This window comes from Miniopterus schreibersii (genome assembly GCF_964146895.1).
Source record: "Miniopterus schreibersii genome assembly, chromosome: 16".
Lineage (NCBI taxonomy): Eukaryota > Metazoa > Chordata > Mammalia > Chiroptera > Miniopteridae > Miniopterus > Miniopterus schreibersii.
In genome coordinates this window covers 11,299,799-11,322,290 of record NC_138116.1, presented here as the reverse complement: position 1 = coordinate 11,322,290, position 22,492 = coordinate 11,299,799, and the positions used below count along the sequence as shown (strand labels likewise).

The 22,492-nt window shown below is 38.6% G+C and overlaps 2 protein-coding genes across 2 annotated transcripts in view; one reads left to right on the top strand and one right to left on the bottom strand.

Annotated features, from left to right (window-relative positions):
- The window catches only part of VMP1 (vacuole membrane protein 1), an 80,243-nt gene extending 65,037 nt beyond the window's left edge, over positions 1 to 15,206 (bottom strand). Inside the window, exons 1-5 of the mRNA XM_081162737.1 lie at positions 15,088 to 15,206; positions 8,034 to 8,135; positions 5,750 to 5,885; positions 4,634 to 4,724; positions 3,361 to 3,471 (exon numbers count right to left, since the gene is read on the bottom strand). Coding sequence (XP_081018863.1) covers positions 3,361 to 3,471; positions 4,634 to 4,724; positions 5,750 to 5,885; positions 8,034 to 8,109 — 414 coding nt within the window. The 5' untranslated portion in view covers positions 8,110 to 8,135; positions 15,088 to 15,206. The remainder of the gene's footprint in view (positions 1 to 3,360; positions 3,472 to 4,633; positions 4,725 to 5,749; positions 5,886 to 8,033; positions 8,136 to 15,087) is intronic.
- Positions 15,207 to 15,368: 162 nt separating this feature from the next.
- Positions 15,369 to 19,076, top strand: PTRH2 (peptidyl-tRNA hydrolase 2). The gene is made up of 2 exons (XM_081162645.1): positions 15,369 to 15,458; positions 18,455 to 19,076. Exon 2 carries the CDS (start codon positions 18,455 to 18,457, stop codon positions 18,992 to 18,994), a length of 540 nt encoding a protein of 179 aa, XP_081018771.1. The 5' UTR covers positions 15,369 to 15,458; the 3' UTR covers positions 18,995 to 19,076.
- The last annotated feature ends 3,416 nt before the right edge of the window (positions 19,077 to 22,492 follow it).

The following is a 22,492-nucleotide window of genomic DNA, read 5'->3' as shown; positions in this document are numbered from 1 at the left end:
ATCACTGAGCCAAACCGCTAGGGCTGGGTTTCCTCTTTAACATTGATGTTAACCTTGCAATTCTTTGCTCTTATTTCTATGATGCCTTTAAACAGATGTTTTTAAATGTTATCAACCATTTCATGATACTTTCATGAGAGTTGATCCAAATTGCCTAATCTATCGTCACTGGAAATGAAAATAATCAGTGATTTTCAACTTTGCTATGACATACTGCTACATTAAAATCAACTGTGGGAAATGTTGCTTATAATTTCTTTTTGTTAAAAATGTTTTATTGATTCTTTTAGAGAGAGGAAGGGAGTGAAACATTGAGGAGAGAGAAAAATTGATTGGCTGCCTCCTGCAAGCCCCATACTGGGGTTGGAGCCCGCAATGCAGGTGGACATTTGCCCTGACCAGGAGTTGAACCAGTGACCTCTCCGTGCACCGGATGACACTCAACCAGCTAAGCCACATTGGACAGGGTGCTTATAATTTCTTAAGAATAATAGCTAAAGCATGTAAATTAAAAATGGTTGCTTTTTAAAAACAAAATCAGCCCGGCCGGGTGTGGCTCAGCAGTTGAGCATCGACCTAGGATCCAGGAGATCGGGGTTCGATTCCCCGTCAGGGCACATGCCTGAGTTGCGGCCTAGGCAGCCGATCAATAACTCTCTTATCATTGATGTTTCTATCTCTCTCTCCCCCTCCTTTCCTCTCTCTGAATCAATAAAGATATATATATTTATTTAAAAACCAAAAAAATCAGAGTGAAAATAATGATAATCATAATAGCAGTTATAATTTATTGACCATCTTATATACACTAGCTACTGAGCTGAAAAAGTGTATACATCTGTTATTTCATTTAATCCTCAAAACAGCCTTATGATAGGTATTATTATTCCCATTTAAAGCTGAATACAATGAGGTTTAAAATTCAATAAATTCACCAAATATCACCATTAGTAATATTTGGCTGGGCATTCAAACCCAGCTGTTTTGACTCTGAATATGCCCTATTACCTTCCCTGATAGAAATGAAAGATTTTACTCCCATAACAAAATCACTCTCAATAACCTGCACATTCTTGAATGTTAAAGAAAAAGGTGGGATTATGCCATTATATCTGAAACTGGGCATGCCACGAGAGTATGTCCTATATGTAAACATGTATGTCAGAATTGAAAGAAAGGTTGACTGCTGTTAAAGTAATGAATGAATATGAAAAACTATTAAGAAAATTACTTTTGCTCACATGCATTAACTGGTAGGCATAAATACAGATAAATAATACAATAGCCCTCTAATTTAAATAGATTTTTTTGAGGGTTCCATCTTTATCCAGAATAGAACCTGCTAATATAGCAGTGTATTGGTTGTGTCAGCAATGCCACCTAGTGGCAGCCAAATATAAACAACTTAGGAAAAAAGTTACAGAAGAGTGGTTGGTTCTTAACTTTTTATAGGCTACAGAGTCTTTGGAGAATATAATATTACAGGTCCTTTTTACCAGAAGATACATATTTGCAAAGACACAAGCAACATGTATATGGAAGCAATCCAAGTACCCATCAGCAGATGAGTGGATAAAAAAGCTGTGGTATATATACACAATGGAATACTACTCAGCCTTAAAATACAATTAAATCCTATCTTTTGTGACAGCATGGATAGACCTAGAGGGTATTATGCCAGAGAAAGACAAATACCATGTGATTTCACTTATATGTGGAATCTAAAGAACAAAATAAACAAAATAGAAACAGACTAATAGATACAGAGAACAGACTGATGGTTGCATGTGTATATCCGTGAAAGGTTATACAGGGACTCTGTCCTTTCTGCTCAATTTTTCTCTAAACCTAAAACTGATCTAAAACAATAAGGCCTATTCATTAAAAAAAAAGTGTTTTTAGTCCTTTACAAATTTTTCTTTTCATTCTATCCAACCATTGGCACCAGCAACCCACCTGGATCAGGTGAAGATTTAATCTACTTTGCAATATAATTACAATATCCCTTTAAATTTCACATTTCAGATACTAATAATATGTACTTAATGAACAACTAAACATATAACTATTTCTGTTCAATTGAGAATATCAACATCTGCTCACTCAAGTCAAAAACCAAGCTATCTTTGGCTCCTTCCTCCGATACTAAAATAAACCATGACATTTCTTTTTCTAATCCTCACCCGAGGGTATTTTTCCACTGCTTTTCAGAGAGTGGAAGGGAGGGAGGGAAGGAGAGAGAGAGGGAGAGAGAAACATCAATGATGAGAGAGTCACTGATCGGCTGCCTCCTGCAGCACGCCCCCGACTGGGGATGGAGCCCACAACCCGGGCATGTGCCCTGACCGGGAATCGAAGCAAGATCTCCTGGATCCCAGGTCGACGCTCAACTGCTGAGCCACGCCCAGCTGAGGGAGAAGTTATATATTATAGATTAATTCTCAAATTATTCTTCAGACCATTAATTCAGCAGCCTTCAGAACAATAATTCCTTAATACTTATCAGACCTGCTTCAGAAATGAAGCATCTGCAGTATTTAATACTTTTCAACAATCAGTAGCACTGTGACAACTTGTTCACCTGTTTTTCCCCAATCAAGCTCAAGCTGTTTTAAAATGTGTAATTGTTGTTGACTGTATCCAAGGACAGGAAGAAAGTGAAACAACAGAGGCACAAAGCTTAATGAGGCACTCACTCATCCATCCCACACACAGACACACTGAAAGCGCCTATTTAAATGCTGTGCTCTAGATGTCTTGCCCGTCACCCCCTGGTCCTGGCTCTGCTATTATTCCAGTCTATTTGTCAATGTTCAAAGAAAAACCTATTTTTTAGGAGGGGTACATTTCATACTTTGGTTTAAAAGGGCTTAAGAAAGCATTTAGTACTACATATGTAATACTTCATCAACTACACTCAGAACATCAAAATAAATATTCAGGTGTATACACAGTGTCTGAGGATGGGAGCGAAGACAGTTTCTCGAGAAGACAGTTTCTCATTTGCTGATTAACAGAGAAAGTAAATGGTCCAAATTAATTCTGAGCCTTACATGGAATTTTGTGCATTTAAATAACTTCAATAATTAAAACAACAATTGCACAACTAAAAGAACCAATATTCCAAAATCTGGAAAGAAAAAAACATTTCCTGGCTAAATTAATTTAAGGAAACAATCTCATTTGCTTAAGGAGTTTCCCCCTTCTCTTTTTAAATCCTCAAAGCACTGATCTGAGGATTAGAATGCTTATAAAACACAAAGGTAATTAAATAAAAATCTTAAATTTTAACTTCTAAAGTAAAAATAACCAATTAAAATATAATCTCTTTTAATCTTGCGTATTAAAAATTCTTCTTACCAGATAGAGCAGAAAGGTGTGCAGCCCTGTTCCAAGCCCAACAGAAGACAAAACTCCCAATCCTATCCAGTAGGCATACAACAGAAACTGTTTCTCTATACGTTGTACATACTGAAAAACAAAAGCGATGCGGTGAAAATCCAAAACCAGAATTTTTAAACAGAAATGTGGTATTTAGCAACTCCAATCAAAATAAGATAAACCAACTAAATAAGTTTCCAATAGAAAGAATATTAAAAACTCCTTGAAGGGGACTAATTTCTTTAATATATGATAGCAGAGATGGCAAAAAATTCATTTAATTGGAATAAAGCTCTTGTTTCTAGACCCTTAAAATTCTACTATTGCAATGACATTTATAGGAAAAATGCTAGTTACTAATAAGATAACTATAAGAATAAAATTTTTCAAGATATTTAAAAGTTACAAAAACTTTATTTATATAATATTTGTGAAAAGAATACCATATTCTTGTTTATCCAAGTGAAAAATGAGAATAAAATTATTTTTTTTATATTTAAGACCAAGATGCTTTTCAAACGGGAGCAAACTGAAGCCCCTAGGATATGGACTTGTTGGAAGAATACCAGACTAAAGTCTAGATTCTCACATCGACAAGTAAATTCATCAAGCCAGTTCCCTGCAAATTCTTAATAGCACGTAGATTTCTGTAAAATATTTCTTAAAAATATATTTAAATTTATAAAAACTTCTCTGAGATTAGAGGTAAACTGCTTTAAAATATGAAATGATACCATTTTAGAACCATATCCTATTAGAATACATTAATATTTTGCTATTTTAACAAGTTATTAACAAAATATCCTATTCCTTTCAGTTATGTTGTACTGACAGACTATAGGCAAATAAACTTCCCCATCTATAGATATAAAACCTAACTTTCAATCTAGGATGAGTATATCTGTTTGAATGGATCACAGGAATGTGTTAAAGAAAATATGAAGACTTTGGTAATGAGTAAAGGATTCATGCTGCTTTGACTAAATACTGTGCAGAAAATTACACTTAAATCCTTGAAGCTAAAAAGGGGTGATATATACCAAATATAAATGCTGAGCAGCCATGAACTACACCACAAGAATATTTTAAATATTTGGCCTTAAAAGTACATTAAGAAACCAGTTATGACATAAATTAAACAAAACCAAGTCTAAAAATTGTTGAGGGTAGAAATCCTATGAAATCTACAAAAGTCCCATCATGAAACTGTTTGGGATTAGGGAAGAACAGAAGCAGTTGCTGAACTTCTTACCTGTTGATGTGCTCCTTCCACATAATACGTAGCTATAAGCACAGCAAGCAGCAATAAACAAGATACCACAAGGTTTTGACGATGCCATAATCTTAAAAACATATTTAAAAAAATAAATGAAATATCTGTTTCATTTTCAAGATTCAGCATTCTCAAAACAATTTCTTTTTGAAGCAGTTAGGTTATTTAGCTGAGCTACACAATCAGGTTTCTGGGATGAGCTCTTTTGTCCTTAAACACTATGGTCTCTTGAGGTACAGAAGGGGGTCAAGGGAAAATACATGGTATAGAACTCAATTTCTTTCCCTTATCCGAAGACTGATCTTGTTTATACCAAACTTCTAATTGGGAGAAACACTATAATATAATGGAAAGAGTATTGGCCTTCAAGTCAGAAGACTTGGGTCAGAGAACCAAGTCCCTTAAATATTGCACTTTGAGTAAGACACTTAACCAGTCTGATTCTGTTTCTTGTTTTAAAAATCATAATAATCATGTACTTGTTTTGCTTTCTTTATGGCATTGCTTTAAGGATCAAATGAACTAAAAAATGTTACAAAATGTTTTATAAACTGTAAGTACAATAAAAATGCAGGATAGTATTACAGATAATAACTTGGAAAGGCAAGCCAAAAAATGATAAGGCATGTTAAAAGTTCAACTTGCTCTTTATATCTGAAATAGGACTTACAAGGACTAAATTTAAAGAGAACACATTTCCTTGACAGAGTCCTTTGACATTGGCTCAAACTATCAGTAACAGTGCCACGTATCCTGAACCTTGTCCTACTAAAGAATCAATGTATCCAATGTACACCAGCCTTTCTCCTGAAGGTAAAGCCAGAAGAAGAAAAAAATCTCATTTTCAGGATCCTGCTTTGCATAAAAGATTCAACATGAGACAGTGGTCAACTGTAAATAACCCAGTGAGCAAATAATAGTATGTTACTTTAATCTATTTTTCTTTAAATTATAGAAAGGAAAATAAATATGTCCCCATAACATTCTAAATTTAATTAATTCATTTGATAAAGCAGGTGGCAGGGAGTAGGAGACTGCTGAAGATTTCTAAAATTAGTAAATAGGGTTTATATAAAATGTAATGGAAGACTTTACTTTGAGGTCCATTCCTTCAAGATTACTAGGATTTCCAGAGAAAAATACTGCAAGGTAACAAGTGGCTGTCTCCACAGGACAATATTCTGCCTTTCTTCCCGATCCCTCTTCTTCTTTTCATTCATTGAAGAGGGATCTGAAAAACATTAGTGCAGAAGTTAAAACAAAATGCTTGCCTTTTCCAATCACTTTCAAGATTCATCTACCTTCCCATCCCACATTTGAAAGGACTGCATATAAACCTCAAAAAACAATGTGGTTCACAGTGAAAATGGGCTAGGTGCTTCTGCTCTCCTCCTAACTTTATTCAATTATTTTAGTGTCAGGACACAAGTGTCTCTTTTGTACATACCTGGAATACTAAATTATCCCACCTCTAGGGCAATTTAGCATCATATTGCAGAGCAAAGTGGTTTAGAGCTCAAAATGTGAAGGCAAACTACCTGGTTCCAAATTCTGGTCTTGCTACTTACTATTCATGTGACCCTGGGCAAGTTGGTTAACCTTTCTAAGCCTCAGTTTTCTCTTCTTTGAAATGAAGATTAAAATAGTATTACAAATGCATATAGAGTAGTTCCCCTTATATGCAGTTTCACTTTCTCCACTTTCAGTACCTGTGGTCAACCTTGGTCTGATTCCAGCAGTAATAAACTATTCCTAAGTTTTAAATTGAGCGCTGTTCTGAGTACTGTGATGAAATCTGGTGCTGACCATGCTGTCTCTGCTACCTGCCCATTAGTCCCTTAGTAGCTGTCCCGGTTATCAGGTGGACGACTGCAGTTACTGCATTGCTTATGTTCAAGTAATTCTTACTTTACTTGATAATGGCCCCAAAGCACAAAAGCAGTGATGCCGATAATTTGGATATGACAAAGAGAAGCCATAAAGTGTATGAAAGCGGAGGGGGGGGAACAGTATATATATGGTTTGGTACTACCCACGGTTTCAGGCATCCGCTGGGGGTCTTACAATGTAACCCCCATAGATAAGGGGGACTAGTGAACCCTGTAACCCAATAATTCCATTTCTAAGAATGATTAGGTGTAAGGAAAAATGACTTTTGCACAAGCTGATTCAATGCAGTGTTTGTCCTAGCAAAAGATTATAAACAACTTAAATGTTACTGACAGAGGAGTGATGAAGGCATGGTACACTCATACAATGGAGTACTAAGCAGCCATAATAAAGAATAAGTTCCTCATGTACAGTTAAAGCACAATGTCTAAGAAATACTAAATAAATAAATAAATAAATAAAAAACCATGGTCAAGAAGAGTGTGTCATACTAATACTAATTTTAAATTCCGGGGGGTAGGGCAGCAGGGGAAGACTGTATAAATGTATGCGCTTGTTGAAAGGAATGACAACAACAAAAGAACAAATAAAAGCTACTAACAGGAGAGACTATGAAACACGCAATGCCCATCTCTGAATCCTGAAACTTGCAGTGAAACAATGCAAAATTTATTGGCAAAGTAACTCAAATCAAACAAGTACTGCAAAATGTGTTCTATAAGACCATGTAGTGATAAAAACATAGGGAAACTATTTCAGATAGCTCATACTTCTTCCAATAGAAGAAAATTTCTGATATGATAGTATTATCCTGGAGTATTATTTGTGATGTGTTTAAGATGCCAAACAATTTAGAAGTTAAAAGGAAAACCATTACAATGAACAGAGAAGGAAAACCTTTCATTTTCCCTTAAATACATAAAGGAAAGTTCCTACTTAAAGCTATAGAAATAAAACCTGTAATTTTCAGGGTAAATGTATAAATAAGAGTCAAATATACTGAAATTTACCACAAATTTCAAATTTGGTTAAAATATAAATTTGTCTCAAACCAAAATTTTAAAATAAACTCACAATAACTACATTCTGACTTTTTTGATAGTTGTATCATTTAGTATTAGCATAATAAGTAAATTTATAGTTACTTCTAATGCTATAAAATAGCATTATAAAATTGAGCACCAAATAAATACTTTTTATACTATAAGATTAACATAATAATCTTGTACCTAGAATATTAAATGTGACTATGGCCAGGCTGCTTCTGTGAAAAACCACCTTATGGGCCCTGACCCATAATTTAATTTACTATGAAGAGTAAACAAAAGGTAATTAATCTTATATAAGATATATCAGAACCTTGTATTATTAGAATATTATTTTATTAACAAGATAATAAATAATAGCTATATTTCTATTTTATTCCAACAGAAAGGATATCATTTAAACCTGTAGATCTTTTCCCTCCAAACCACCATACTTTCTTTACCTGTGAAGTTTCCATTATATTGTTCCTTGTTCATTGCTACACGTCTCTGGTCACAGTTTTTTCCATTCTCTGCCATTTCATAGATCAATAACTCTTGAGGAGCTAATAAAGCAAAATAAAAATCCAGTGATTCATTACATAATTCTGCTTTGCACCTATGACTAAATAAAACTGAACACAGAAACATGGCAGTAACTCCACACATGCTACTTGAATAATGTGTTTTCTGTTTTTGTGGGTTTGATCCCTGGTCAGGGCACATACAAGAATCAACCAATAAATGCATAAATAGTGGAAGAACAAATTGATGTTTCTCTCCACCATCTTGAGGACCATACTCCCTCCACATGTCACAGAACTCAGGGCTATGTCTCTGGAACCAGAACCCTTGGTTATCTGTCTCTTAACCAGCTCTGGCGCCAGAGCCTCTTGGCACCTTGTGGTTCCCTCTCCCTTAGATTAAACACATTCCTTTCTCTGCAGGTAGACTCACTGCTTTTAGTTACAAAACATACAGTGTGGGAGGTGGAAGGCACAGAGGATATCCATGTCATCTTGCTGCCACCCAAGACACCACTGATATGTAAGTTCGCTTAATAAACTCTTATGGTAATGATGGAGGTATCAGCCTCTTTCTCTGGTCTCTCTGGCCGAGAAATTTTATGTAGCAAAGCTTCTGTTTGTGTCACACTTGTTAATGTCCCCTTGGCCAAAGCAAGACACATAGCCAAGTACAGAGTCTGCAATAACAGACTCTAGAAGTAAAATCATATGGCAAAAGGTTATGCATACAGCGAGAAGAATTTGTCACAATTTTGCAATCCAACATTTATTTTACAATCCATCACGTGCATTCCTTTGGCAAAGATTAGGAAGGGTAACAACAGCAAAGTCTGGGAAACAACTTGTGAAGCTGAATAGTGGCACACTCATGCTAGGAATTCTATACCTAGGTATATAGCCAACAGAACCTCTTGCAATGTGAAATATCGTATGTACAATGATATTTTAGCAACACTAGTCTTAATAGCAAAAGCTATAAGCAATTCAAATGCCCATTGTCAGGAGAACAGATAAATAAATTAGGGTAGAGTTACATAATGATATATTACATAGCAGTGAAAATGAGTTTTTCATTTACTCATTTAACAGATACTTACTGAGTACATATTGTGTGCCAGGCATAGTTTGAGATACAAGACACAGTAGTAAACAGAAAAAATTCAAACATGTATCAGACAGTGATAAGGGCTACCGTGAAAAATAAAGAAATCTGCCATGTGTGCATATGTATGTGTTTGTGTACAATTTTTAACAAGGTGGATAAAGAAGCTTCCTCTGAGAACTTGACATTAGAGAAGAGCCATGAAAAAATATGGTGAAGAGTACTGTAGGGAAAGAGAAAAAGAAGTGCAAAGACTCTGAGGTTGGAGTCTGCCCGCATGTTTCACTTACCAATAGTAAAGAAAGTTACTGATAAATTCCAATATTTTAATTTCTAAAAATTAGAGTTTTGCAGATACAGAGATCCTAGTGCTATCTATGATTATGTAGTATAAATTAAAGAAAATTCCCCTTCCCATAGTGCAGCACTAAAATCTCCTATAAATAGATCTTAAAAACTTATAAGGGGCAGGAGAATCTTGTATACTCTCTCGATCACTTGGCTTTTACCATGTGGAGACTTGAAAATTTCTGGAAGGAAACAGACTCAACAATGAGGGATGCAGTGGCAAGTCAGGTCAACCCAGTCAACCTTCCTGGTCTTCTTCTAGACCAAAGAGCAACACTTGGCAGAGCTGAACGTTTCTTCTTCTTCTTCTTCTTCTTTTTTTTAGTTTTTAAGAGTTTATTTGAGCCAAACTGATGATAATGTTAGGAAGCAAGATATCACATGCTCCAGAGCTGAACATTTCTTAAACTAATTCTAAGTCACATGTTTTAAAAGATACATGCGCAAAAAAAGAAAAAGAAAAAGTGAAAGATCTTAGTTTGTCTAGCACTCTCCATGCTAGATATAAGCACTTTTCGTTAGTGTTGTGTATCTGATCATTCTTCGTTCAAACACTCATCAGTCAGTCTCCTTTGCTCTCTTTTATCTGACCTGGCCCACTGTCAGGTTTCCCCAAGTGACTCATCTGGTCTCATAGTTTAAAATACTAGCCTGGCCCGGCGAGGAGTGGCTCAGCAGGTGAGCATCGACCTAGGATCCAGGAGATCGGGGTTCGATTCCCAGTCAGGGCACATGCCCAGGTTGCAGGCTATGCAGCCGATCAATGACTCTCTCATCATTGATGTTTCTCTCTCTCTCTCCCCCCATCCTTTCCTCTCTCTGAAATCAATAAAGATATATTTAAAAAAATAAAATACTAGCCTAAATTTGTGTTTTTGGCCCTGACCTCTAGATTTGTACTCCTAGTAGCACCACTTGCCCCTTGGATGACTCCTAAGCACCTCAAATTTAACATACCCTTTTTACCCAACCTCATCCCTCTTCTTGTAACAAACTTGGTCCTCCCCAGACCCTCCCTCTCCCAATACTCAGCACAGCCCAGAAGCATGGCCATCCTTGACTCTTCTTATTTCCTTGCTCCTCACATATAATCCGGGACTCAGTCCTATTCCACATATATTTAGTATCCACCTTCTCAATGCTCTCCACTTTTTGCCATCGCTCTGGATCAGGCCGTGTTCACCTCACTTGGACTACTGCTATGGACTCCTAACTTCTCTCTCCATTTCTATTCATGCCCCCTTCAAGTCATCCTTCACATGTGAGCAAGAGTGAACTTCATCTAAATCATAGTACTCCCTACTTGAAACTATAGAACGACTTCCTATTGCACTCAAACCCAAACTTATTTTGCATGGCTTGCAAAGCTCTACGCGACCTGAACCCTGCATGTTTCCTACCTCATCTTATATCACCATATTACAGGTGTACTGTGCTAGAGTCTCAAACACACATATCCACATTAACACTCTCAGACCCTTTGAGATTTCCTTTATATCTCTTATTACACTGCCTTTATTCTTTCACTTCTGTATTTATGTTTTTCTCTATCAGGCTCCCGACTAAAGTATCTGTTTGTCTGTTTTCCACTGTTTTCCCCAGAACCTGGCACATAAAGTATTTTGTTCACTGACTGGATGAATGAGCAGATATAGCAACAGGTGTCACAGCAACATGATCATCCCAAGCAAAGAAAGTGCTGGGAGGTATCCCTAAACAGCGAATTCCCAAATTTCAATTCTCAAATTCCATGTTATGGTTCACACAGATGTTGTGGGGAAAGAGAGAATTCTCCCTTTCCTCCTCTGGTTCTTTTTGGCTGGTTGAATAATCAAATCTATGAGACAGATTGACAAGAGAAAATCAAATTTACCTTCATGCCTATGGGAAGCCCTCATACAGCAGAGAGTAGAGTCTCCACATACATAAGAGGTTTGGGGACAAATGGGAAAGTGAGGTAGGTATATGTGACATTTTGAACTTAGGATGAAGTATGGCACCTTGAGGCTTGATTGTCACTGCAAGATGACTAGAGCAGATATTCGGTAATTAGTAGTTTGCCCTGCCATATAGATAGGTCAAAAGAGGTTATTACTGATAATCTCCTATTACGGGCAAGGCCTCTAATTCAAATTCTTCTAGGTTGTTAAGAGGGACAGGGTGGCACAAGTTTCTCAATCCTGCAGGGTCTCAGTTACCTCTACCTCAAAATAATCTGCATACCACAAAGGCACACTTTGGGGTGACTCATTCTGAACCCCTACAATGTAAAGTGTTAACGATAATACAAAAAGGTTCAGAAAATGGCCTACAAGAATGGCTCATTTTGTTAAGAATCCCACGTTGTAAAATATTCACAAAATGAAGTTGTGTATATAAATACATTTATTTACTGACATTTCATTAAATAATAAGCAAACAATAATCAAGTAAGCAGCAACATAAAGACGTGCTTTCAGAAGAGGGTTGGGAAAGAGTCCTTAGCAACTGCCCAGCAGGCCACATGATGACGATGCTGATAATAATTGAGGTTAACTATATGCCAGGCACTATTCTAAATGGTTTCCTTAAATCTATTCATTTAACCCTAACAGGAAAGGCATGACTACACTGTCAAGAAGGAAACTGAGACAGCACAAGGCTAAGTAGCCCAAGGGTTGCACAGTAGTAGAGCTGGAATTTGAACCAAGGCAATTTAGCTTCATAGCCTTGACTCTTATCACTGCCTACCCAGTCCTTTCAGAAAAATGTGTAAAGGTGAAAAGTTATTATTATTAAAGAACCTGTAGAACAAGAGAAAACATCACAAAGAACTACTAAAAAAATATGTATTTCTGGAATACTACTGACAAACTCCACAGCAATTATAGTTACACCAGCTGGGATAGGATTACTCAATAGGTTGCTCTTGCTTAATTTAAAAGCGCCTTAAGCTTTTAAGTATCATCTTTTATCTGACACCAAAAAGTGTCACCTGTTCAAATTTCCAAAACCTTCAAGAAGCATATTTTTAAATGAGCCTTAAATAAGGGTTTACAGAATACATATCATTAGTTCAACACACTGTACACAAAGTTGCTTTCCCAGACAAAACAAGGAGTTTCTTGAAGCAATAAACTCCTTAAAAGTTTACCTCCAAAATATTTGCAAGTCTTCGTGAAGAGCAAACAAGTTACCACTTCAATTCATTCAGTTTGTTTCTGTGGATAGTCAGGAGTCTCTAATCTGGAGTTTATTTCCATACCAAAGAGAAAGAAAACTACAAAGAGCATGTGGGCAAAACAGCAGTGATACTAAGTACCTGGCACTACAATCTCCAAGAAAGAGGAGAGATTAAATGGGTTTTGTGAAATCAATGAAAGCAAAAAGAACTCCCAACAAGACAAAGAATTAACTCTTCTACAGGGGCTATTTATCCAGAATGAAATAATTATAGAAATGACTTCATAGATTAAGAGATAATTAATATATAACAGAATGATGAAGTTACAAACAGCTTGGAGAAATTTTTTTTAGCAGGAGCAAAGTAATTAGTACAGCTTCCTCATACGTAATAGCAACATTCACTCAGTGAGACATGTGTCACAAAGATCCTCTGTCTTTTCCACTTGCCAGAAAGAAGACACCTTGATACCTGATAGTAACAAAGCAAGAACTCAGAATAACTGTTCTGAATAGAACTAATTTTCTTTCCTTATAACATTCTACTGCAAATCTTGTCAAGCACAGTGTTTTTGGTTTCACTGAATTTACATAACTCAATCAGCTAAAATGGGGGGAAAATGTACACACACATATAGATCTCTTCACTACATAAGAGAAATCATTTTCATGCAAACTAGGAAATATTACCAAACCATTTAAGATGCCTGCAGACAACCTGAGCAGAACAGAAAGAATACTTGGGACCTCATTTCTAGTTCAGGTTCTGGCACTACCTAAGCAGTATGACCTCAGGTGAGCCAATTACAGATTGTTTCTGGGCCTCAATTTTCTCCTGCTAAATGAGAAGAATCTAACTATATGTTCACAGGTTGCTTCTACTTCTAAATACTGCATTCAGTAGGTATTTAACTATATGTAAGTACCAAAAACCTCAGCTTCCTCTGCACTTGTAAATTCTTAAGTGACAATACACGATGACCAAAAAAGATCAGACTTAGACTCTCAAATACAAGCTATCCTCATTTTCCAGTCACCTACTTATTAATTAAGGTGACTAACTCAAAGGATTACAGTACCAAACTATTCCTGGCTAGCTTTTATTGTGTTCAAAAGTAGGGCAAAGGTCATCTAAGAAGAATGTATGATAGTATTTTTAGATAAATAGCACACAACATAAAACATCAAATTTTTAAATGATGCAAAGCAACAGTATTCTGCACTGATACATGTCCAGATTTCAGAGTAAAATGACAATATCACCATGTTTTCATTTATATGGTGATTTCACATTTACTATCTCAATCATTGCGACAATCCTATGAGATAACGTGAGCAGCCCTTTCATCGATGCAATCCAGACCAGCTCAGAAAGTCAGGTAACCTGTCAACCTTCACTCAATAAAGGTTGGAGCCCAGACTTCAATCCAGGTCTTCTGACTTAAAGTTGGATGATCTTTTACAATCCTAAAAAATGGTTATTCAAGCCAAAGGCAGGAAGAAGGTGGAAAAGTGAGAAAATTTGGGTAATCGGTTTCTGGATAACTGAACTGAACAAAAAGAATGTAACATCACGCCCTGGCCGGTGTGGCTCAGCTGGTTGGAGCATTCTCCCATACACCAAAAGGTGGCGAGTTCTATTCCTGCTCAGGTCACATGCCCAGGTTGCAGGTTCCATCCCGGGTCGGGGCCCATATGGGAGGCAACCAATGGATGTTTCTCTCTCCCATTGATGTTTCTCACTCTCTCTACCTCCCTCTCTCCAAAATCAATAAAAAAGAAAATTTTTTTTTAAAAAGTATGTAAGATCAGGTTTGGCAGTTATACAGCCAACACGCAAACTTAGTAAGTATTAAAACTAATGATAACCTCTCATTTATGTAATTCCACATCTCGAAAATCTTGTCACCTCGTTTCAGACACGCGTGAACATTTTTTCTAAATAAGAACTAAGAACAACATGTAAATTAAGCAACACGTCCGAGTTTTCTTTGGAACCTACGCTTCTAAACAGCTTGGTCATCAGCAGGGACGATCTCCATTTACTCTAAACCTTAAGTCCACGACTCCAGGGAAGGAAGACGAGATGGGTCGTCTACAGAAGCTTAGACCGGCTTCCAAACCAGCGGCGCTCAGAGCAAAAGGTCGGGAGTCCAGCGTGCGGGCTCCACGTATCGGCGGCCAACCGCGGAGAGCTGTCCCAAATAACCTGGCTCCCGCCAGACTGAGCCACCCCGAGTCGGCAGCACCCGAAAACACTGCTTGAAGTCGAAATCACGGTGCCCCACATCTGCACGGCGTAAGCGGGCGAGCCCCGGAAGAAGCCGGGCTCAGAGGAACGTCGCAGGCTCCCGTCCCCAGTGCCCCGCGCTCGTTTACCTGCCCGCTCCGACCCCGGCTCCTCCGGCTCTCAGGATCCTGGAAGCGGCACCTGACCGGCTCTCACACCCGCCGCTGGGTTCCGGCCGACCGGAACTGGGTCGCGTCACTTCCGGTCCGTTCTCCCCCGGGAGACTGCCTCCTGAAGAGAAACGTTCCCACCTCCTTTCGGCAGCCCCGGCCGACGGTCGCGGGATTTCGGTTCGGGACCTGTGGGCGGGGCGAGAGGAAGAATGACTGGTGTCTTCGCACTTCCTGCTCCGGAACTTGTCAGGGAACCACGGAAGGGGTACCTCGTGCCATAGAAGCGTGCCCGCTGCCCAGAAGTGAAGAAGCTGAAGACGCCGGTGAGGCGAGGAGAGGTGCTCTAGGTAGGTCGGCCCCTCGCGGGGCGCAGCAGAGGGCCGTCGTTCTCCCATCTCCCTCCGGCTGGGATGTTTCTTCCCACCTCTTTCCCTAACCCCGCCCGGTGCCTGCTGCAGCCACCGTTCCCGTTCTGCCAGTCGTGCTTTGGAAGAAGGGACCAAGATGCTGGGGAGGGGAAGGGCCCAGAATGTTCAGCCCCCAGACAAAGCCTCCGTTCAGGCAGCATCGATGTGCTCGCTCCGGACGGGAGAAAGCACCGAGCAGGCCTCGCACTCGGCAGTTTTTATTGAATACCCCCAGCCTATCGAGTGGTTGAGTCCTACGAGGGAGAAAAAAGTTGCTAAGAATGTGATCGAAAATTTGGCTCCCAGACCTAAAGCGTAGAGGAGGACTGGATCCTTTGGCCCTGTGCCCCAGGCACAGCACCAGAAGCCCCGACTCTGAGCCGCAGTTGTCTACAAGCGCTCCAGCAGCTCTGAAGATAAATAGTTAAGGCCGGGGGATGGGCAGGATTTCTAAGACAGGCGTTTGGACTGTGCGCCTTCCCGGGCGAAGAGGATGCTTTTGCTTGTGTGCGTGTAAGTGCAGGGAAAGGCGGCTGCTTGAAGGGACCTAGTAGTTTGGTGCGGCCGGATAGCACAGTACGTAGCAGGAGAGTAGGTCAGAGGAATAAAGTACGTTGTAACCAAATTGGGTAGTGCTGTCAAGTCGTGCAGAAGTCGAGGGTTACTCAGAAATCAAGGCTACAGAAAAAGGTTGAGAGGGAAGTTACTGAGTTCGGTTTAGGACAGAGTTTCGAGTACTTCATAGACATCTAAGTGGTGAAATCTAGAAGAAGCTGGAAATGCAAGTTTAGAGCCCAAGAGAGGCTTTAGGAGCCCTCAGCATATGATTTGGGAATAAGTGAGATTTTTCTCTGACAAACTATTGTCCGTCTCCTACTCGAATGCTGCTTCCATGAAGAGTGGGACTCTTTTGTTCAGTGCTCCACCTCGAGTCCAGAACAGTGCCTGCTGCAGCTGCCTCTGTACCGGCTCGCTGAAAAACAGACGCTCAACGCTATTCTCGCTTTCTGCCCTTTTTTTTTTTTTTTTTTTTGTAAAAGTGAAAATCCCCTTCGGATTTCTTTTGGTCATTGAAAACAGGCACTACTAATGCAGGTCTTTCACAAAAGCCAAGAGGCATCTCGGATTTTCAAAAAGCGGGGGGTAGCTGTATCTTTTTCTTTTTTCTGGACATCTCTAACCAGGATGTCTTTTGGTCAAACCAAATGTACTATACTATTTTAAACTGATTTCAGTATCTTTTACTTTCAAACCCAATAAATTTTCATCAGTAAATAGTACCCCCTTTCTCCATTTTTTCATATCCAGGCGTCATTCTAAACTTTCTGATGGATAAATTTTGGTATACCCATACAACAGAATATTATTCATCAATAAAAAGGAATGTAGTGATACATGCTACAACATGGATGAGCTTTGAAAACATTATGCTAAATGATAGAAGCCTGAAACAAAAGGCCACATATGGTATGGTCTGACTTATATGGATGTCCAGAATAGGCAAATTAATAAAGATAATGTAGATTAGTGATTGCCAGGACAGGGTGAGGGGGACATGGGAAACGACTGCAATGAGTACAGAGGTTTCTTTGGGGGGGTGGGGGCAATGGAAATGTTCTGGAATTAAGGTAGCTGTGATGGTTGTTGCACAATCTTTTGGCTATATTAAAAACCACTGGCCTAGCCAGGTGGCTCAGTTGGTTGGACCATCATCCCGTACACCAAAAGGTTGCGGGTTCGATTCCCATTCAGGGCACATAACTAGGTTGCAGGTTTGATCCCCGGTTGGGACTCATAAGGAAGGCAACCAATCGATGTTCCTCCCTCCCTTCTTCCCCCCCAAGAAAATCAGTGAAAACTTATCCTTGGGTGAAGATTAAAAAAAAATCCTTCTGGGAAAAAAAACCCTACTGAATTGTACACATTAAAAGTTTGAATTTTATAGTATGTGAATTATATCTCATAAAGCTTAGTATCTCCTTCCCCTGTACTATCCTATTAAAATATTTGATTAATACTGTATATAATCTACCATATAATTTTTTAAAACATCCATGTGTCCTAATTTTAACATAAATGATAAAAAGGAAATTTATGATAAAATATGTATTCCCAGGACTTGTGCCACAGAATCATATGAATCCAACAGCCTCATATGTAGACTGATAGGTTTTATTGGTGACTCAAATACCATGAACAGCTTTGCTGGGGTAACAAGAATTTCTAAAATAATAAAGGCAAAAGGATGCTCTTCCTTTGTTTTACATAATACACTTCTGATAAACTCAGTGTGTATTTAAACTATGCGAAAAATACTGTGTTCATATGTAAAATGAAATTGGGTTCGTCTTGAGTATTAATAGTTTTGCACCTACAATAATGTCCAATGGGGACAAATCTTCACTTGTTGGACTTTTAGCATTCCATGCTCAGGTCTAGTAAATGTCAGCAAGGCACCTCACTCCAGGCCCATTATATAGACAACCAGGAACTTCTCTGGGGGGCTGGTATGACCCCCATTGAGAACCATTGCATTATGAAACAAATAAGCACTGTATTCTAGAAAAGGAGGTGGGAGAGTTATTCTTGGTCTTTTAGATCCTTTGGGCATCTTGGTAAAACAGAACATTCCCTTTCTCCACAAGAGTTAACAGACTGAGGAACAGAGCTCCGTATATCCAAGAATGAGAGAGATACTCTTCACATTGAGATTCAGAATGACCTAGCCTGCTTCATCTGTATTCTTGAATTTTTTCTAGTACACAGAGGAGAAAAAGTGGTACACGCATAAGATCCAAAATATATTTTGCCATTTTCCTGGATGAACTCATATAGTTTTTAAAATATTGTTGCTTATATACTATCAAAGTATTTTATCTGATAAGCCTATAACTTTTCACTGCTACATAGTGATAACCTTTTTCCTTTCCTTTAAGATGCTCTCCAAATCCTTGGTTATGGAGTATTTGGCTCATCCTGGTGCACTCAGCTTGGCTGCCGGAGTAGCTTGTGGCGTGTGCCTGGGCTGGGGCCTCCGTGTACGCTTCGGGACGATCCCCAAAAGCTCAGTGCATGAGACAAACACAGAGACCGGAACTGAAGCAAGCATCTTAGGAGAGAGTGGGGAGTACAAAATGATTCTCGTGGTTCGAAATGACTTAAAGATGGGAAAAGGGAAAGTGGCTGCCCAGTGCTCTCATGCTGCTGTTTCTGCCTACAAGCAAATTCAAAGGAGAAACCCTGAATTGCTCAAACAGTGGGAATACTGTGGCCAGCCCAAAGTGGTGGTCAAAGCCCCTGATGAAGAAACTCTGATTGCATTATTGACCCACGCAAAGATGCTGGGACTGACTGTAAGTTTAATCCAAGATGCTGGACGTACTCAGATTGCCCCAGGTTCTCAAACTGTCCTAGGAATTGGGCCAGGACCAGCAGACCTAATTGACAAAGTCACTGGTCACCTAAAACTTTACTAGGTAGAAATTTTGTACAGTGATTGTCCCACCACCGCAAGTGTTTGAAACGGCCAAATTCTAACAATAAAAGCTGAATTTCTTCCCCCAACTTAAGTATTCTTGAGATGAAAATCTGTTCCCGTGTTCTTCTGTCATGTACTTGGCACAGTTACACAGTTATCTTGGGCTAAAAAGAGAAAGAAAGTTGGTTAAATTGTCCTGGTGGTCCAAGTCCTGAAACAAAAATTATTTGAAAGAGAAACAGGTCATGACAAAATTGGATTACGGGGGGGTGAGGGGATGACAGCATTTCCTGAGCATGGTTAGGTCCCTCTTGGTGTTAATAGCTGCTCTTCCCCAAAACTGTTGCTGTCACCCTTGGAGAGGGTTCAGGGCTTCCAGGGTAGTCCCACTGGATCCAAACTGCAGTTTTTTTCCTGCCGTAACCTTTTGGATGACTGAGCCTATTTTATTAATAGATGGTAGTGCCACCCACAAAGGGTTTAGACTCTAACCTGCTGGGTTTTTAAACTTATGTCTCCAAGTTGAGGTTTAATAGCACTGATATAACCCACATGTGCAGTGTTTCATGTTCATTTCCCTGACCCACGGTGGCCAAAGGCTCTCAGGCAGTGGTTCTGCCTCATAGCCTATAAAAATTGCGTCACTTCCCCACTTTCCTAACAGTGAAGGCACTGAAACTTGTGAAGTGACTTGTATGGACCTTGAAGGTGGAAATGGGCACAGGTGGAATTTATGGTCACTGTGAAGTGAAAGTAGTGTGTCATCCCGACATCCCACTAGAGCTTTAGGAACTAGGTAACTCAGTGACTTATGGGCATCTTTATTTCCCTTTTGATCTTTATACACTTAGCATGACATAATTCCAGTAACTACTGGTATACAGCTTCCCAGAATATAAAGGAGGTCCCAGCTCCCAAAGCTATACAGCTTCCATCCTTTTTGCAATCTATTCTTGCAAAAAGTCCTTTTTTCCTGAAAGCCTTTTCGGGGGGTCCTTGCATTATTTCTAAATTTAGTATATCACTAAGAACTATGATGATGCCGAGGAGGATTTTGGTAGCAGGTGCATGTTAAGTGGCTCCAGCTCTCCATGTTAACTTCAACAATTAGCATTAGTTAGCAGTTAACTTCAACATAAGCAGCATGAGAGCATAACTAAGGTATAAATTCAGTGGAGTCTGCCGGCAGAACTCTACAGACTGTCGCAGCCAGTCTTAAACGTTCTAGTATTTGGTCAGTTTTATACTATTTACACTGGCATATGATAGCACAGGAGAAACTGCAGCTGTGAATGATGCCACAGTAGCAACTGTTTCTAAAGAGAATGTTTATACTACTAGATTCAAGTGATGCAACAGCATGTAACTGAGTTGAAGAGAACTCAACCCTAAATGCATGATTCTGGCTCAGGTCATTTCTGAGGCTTGCCTCAGACTGGTGGTTCCACATTCAAAGCAGTGCATTCCCCACAGACTGGCCTCCCGTGGCTGACTCAAGTAATTGCAGTAAGTCGTGGCATATCTACTAGGATGAACAGTATACAAATTCAGGTGATTCTGGAAATACATCTTGTTTTTTCACCTGTACTTGGGATTTACTTTATAGGATTTGTAATCTTACAGGTCTCAAAGTATGGGCAGAGCCCATAGGTTCTCTGACACTTTCAGGAGGCCAAAACTATTCTTATATTAACACATTATTTTTGTTTTTCACTGTGGGTAAAACTGCTGGTTACCTTTCACAAATTAAGGCAGGGGCACCTACCTGTACAACTAGTTTTCACTGCCCTCCACCCACAATAAAAAGTTTCACTTAATGCCTTTGATGAAGCACTAACAATATTATTAAATTTGACCCTTGACTATTTGTCTTAATATTCTGTGTAGCATTAAACACTTCTGGTGCACACTGAAGTGTGAGAAAAAGACTTGTGAGGCTGACTGGTGAGCTGAACTAGCTGCTTTTGTCATGGAACATTTTTATTGGCAAGACCAGCCAACAAACTCTTGTTATCCAGGTCTGAGTGTTTGGCAGGAATTTCCTCATAAAAAACAATTGACAGGATTTGGGGAAACTTGTATCTGCCTCTCCTCCAAGCTTCCCCAACCTTAAGACTTCTCTGGTAAGATCAGTGTTCCTTACAAATAGGATCTTAAAACATATGTGTCAACATTTACGAGAACTAAATAACTTAGTAAATCAGTCTTTTCCACATACCCAAAGCATGAGGTAAAAGATCATTGCATGGGTAAAAGATCCATTAAAAGTAAAGACAGATCAATGGGTTTTAATATAACAGTGTAAAAAGTTCATTTTTATGGTTTCAGATTCCACATTTCAACTAACCCCAAATATCTAAAAAAGGCTATCAAAATACTTTCCTAATTACACATCTATATGTGGCCATATTTTCTTCATATACTTCAACAAAAACAACATATAAAAGATTGAATATAGAAGCAAGTGAGAATCCAACAGTTTTCTGTTAAGACAAACTTTGAAGAGAGTTATAAATAGTACAATGCCACTTTTATCACTTGTCTTTTGTTTTGGGAAATATGGTTAATGCATAATTCTTTATGTTAACATGGAATGAGTTTATTACTTTTATACTTAAATGGATTAATAATTTTTTAAAAAATTATTAATTTTTTAAAATTTATATATTTTAACTACTAATACATGAAATATTAATGGATACATCCCCACATAAACTAAAGCTCTTTGGGAGCTTCAAAGATTTAAGAATATAAAAGGATCCTAAGAAGAAGTTTGAGAACCACTAGGAGTGAGAATATCTTTGTGACTTAAATCAATTTACAGCCAAGTTAAGCAGCCCTACTTGGAAATCACCAGTTAGTCTCCTGCTATTGTATTAATGTCTAGGTTGAAATAGGTCAACAAGTATCACAGTTTTGTACAAAGGAGGTATTTGGATATTAGGGAAGATCACTGAAAGCATGTTTACCTTATGAAAAGTTTCCCAATAATATCTCCCCTTCCTCTATCTTGTGTCATTTACATTGATAGTGCTAAGGACTCTTAGTACCCTGGTTTACTGTTTTTAATTCCTTCTCCAAGACCATCCTATTCAGAGTAATGTTAGGAAAGATACCTTAAAATATAGTTCAATTACCAATTCATTCCACTACTTATTGTACAACACTTACTATTGTCCAGTCTTGAGACAGGCATTTTGTGATTTAAACATAGTCCTGCAAATAATTCTGAAAATTACTCAGACTGTTATCCACAAGAGAGAACAAGTTCAGAAGTTCATCTTGTTCAGGATTTGAATCCAACTGGAAGCAATTCAACAGTAGTTTCTCTTTCTACTATAGCTCATTATAGATGGCTTAAGTAGCAACTTAGTATTTATAGGACAAGGCTTTTTTGTTGTTCTTACACAAAAAAAAAACAAACAACCACAACTGTTTAAGAATGCTATAAGAAAACCTTTACTGAAGTATTTTAACTTATTTCTATTAGGGAAGG

Bases quoted from the DNA above. Each gene is read 5' to 3' on its own strand.
- PTRH2 (XM_081162645.1), top strand. From the start codon at position 18,455: ATGCTCTCCAAATCCTTGGTTATGGAGTATTTGGCTCATCCTGGTGCA.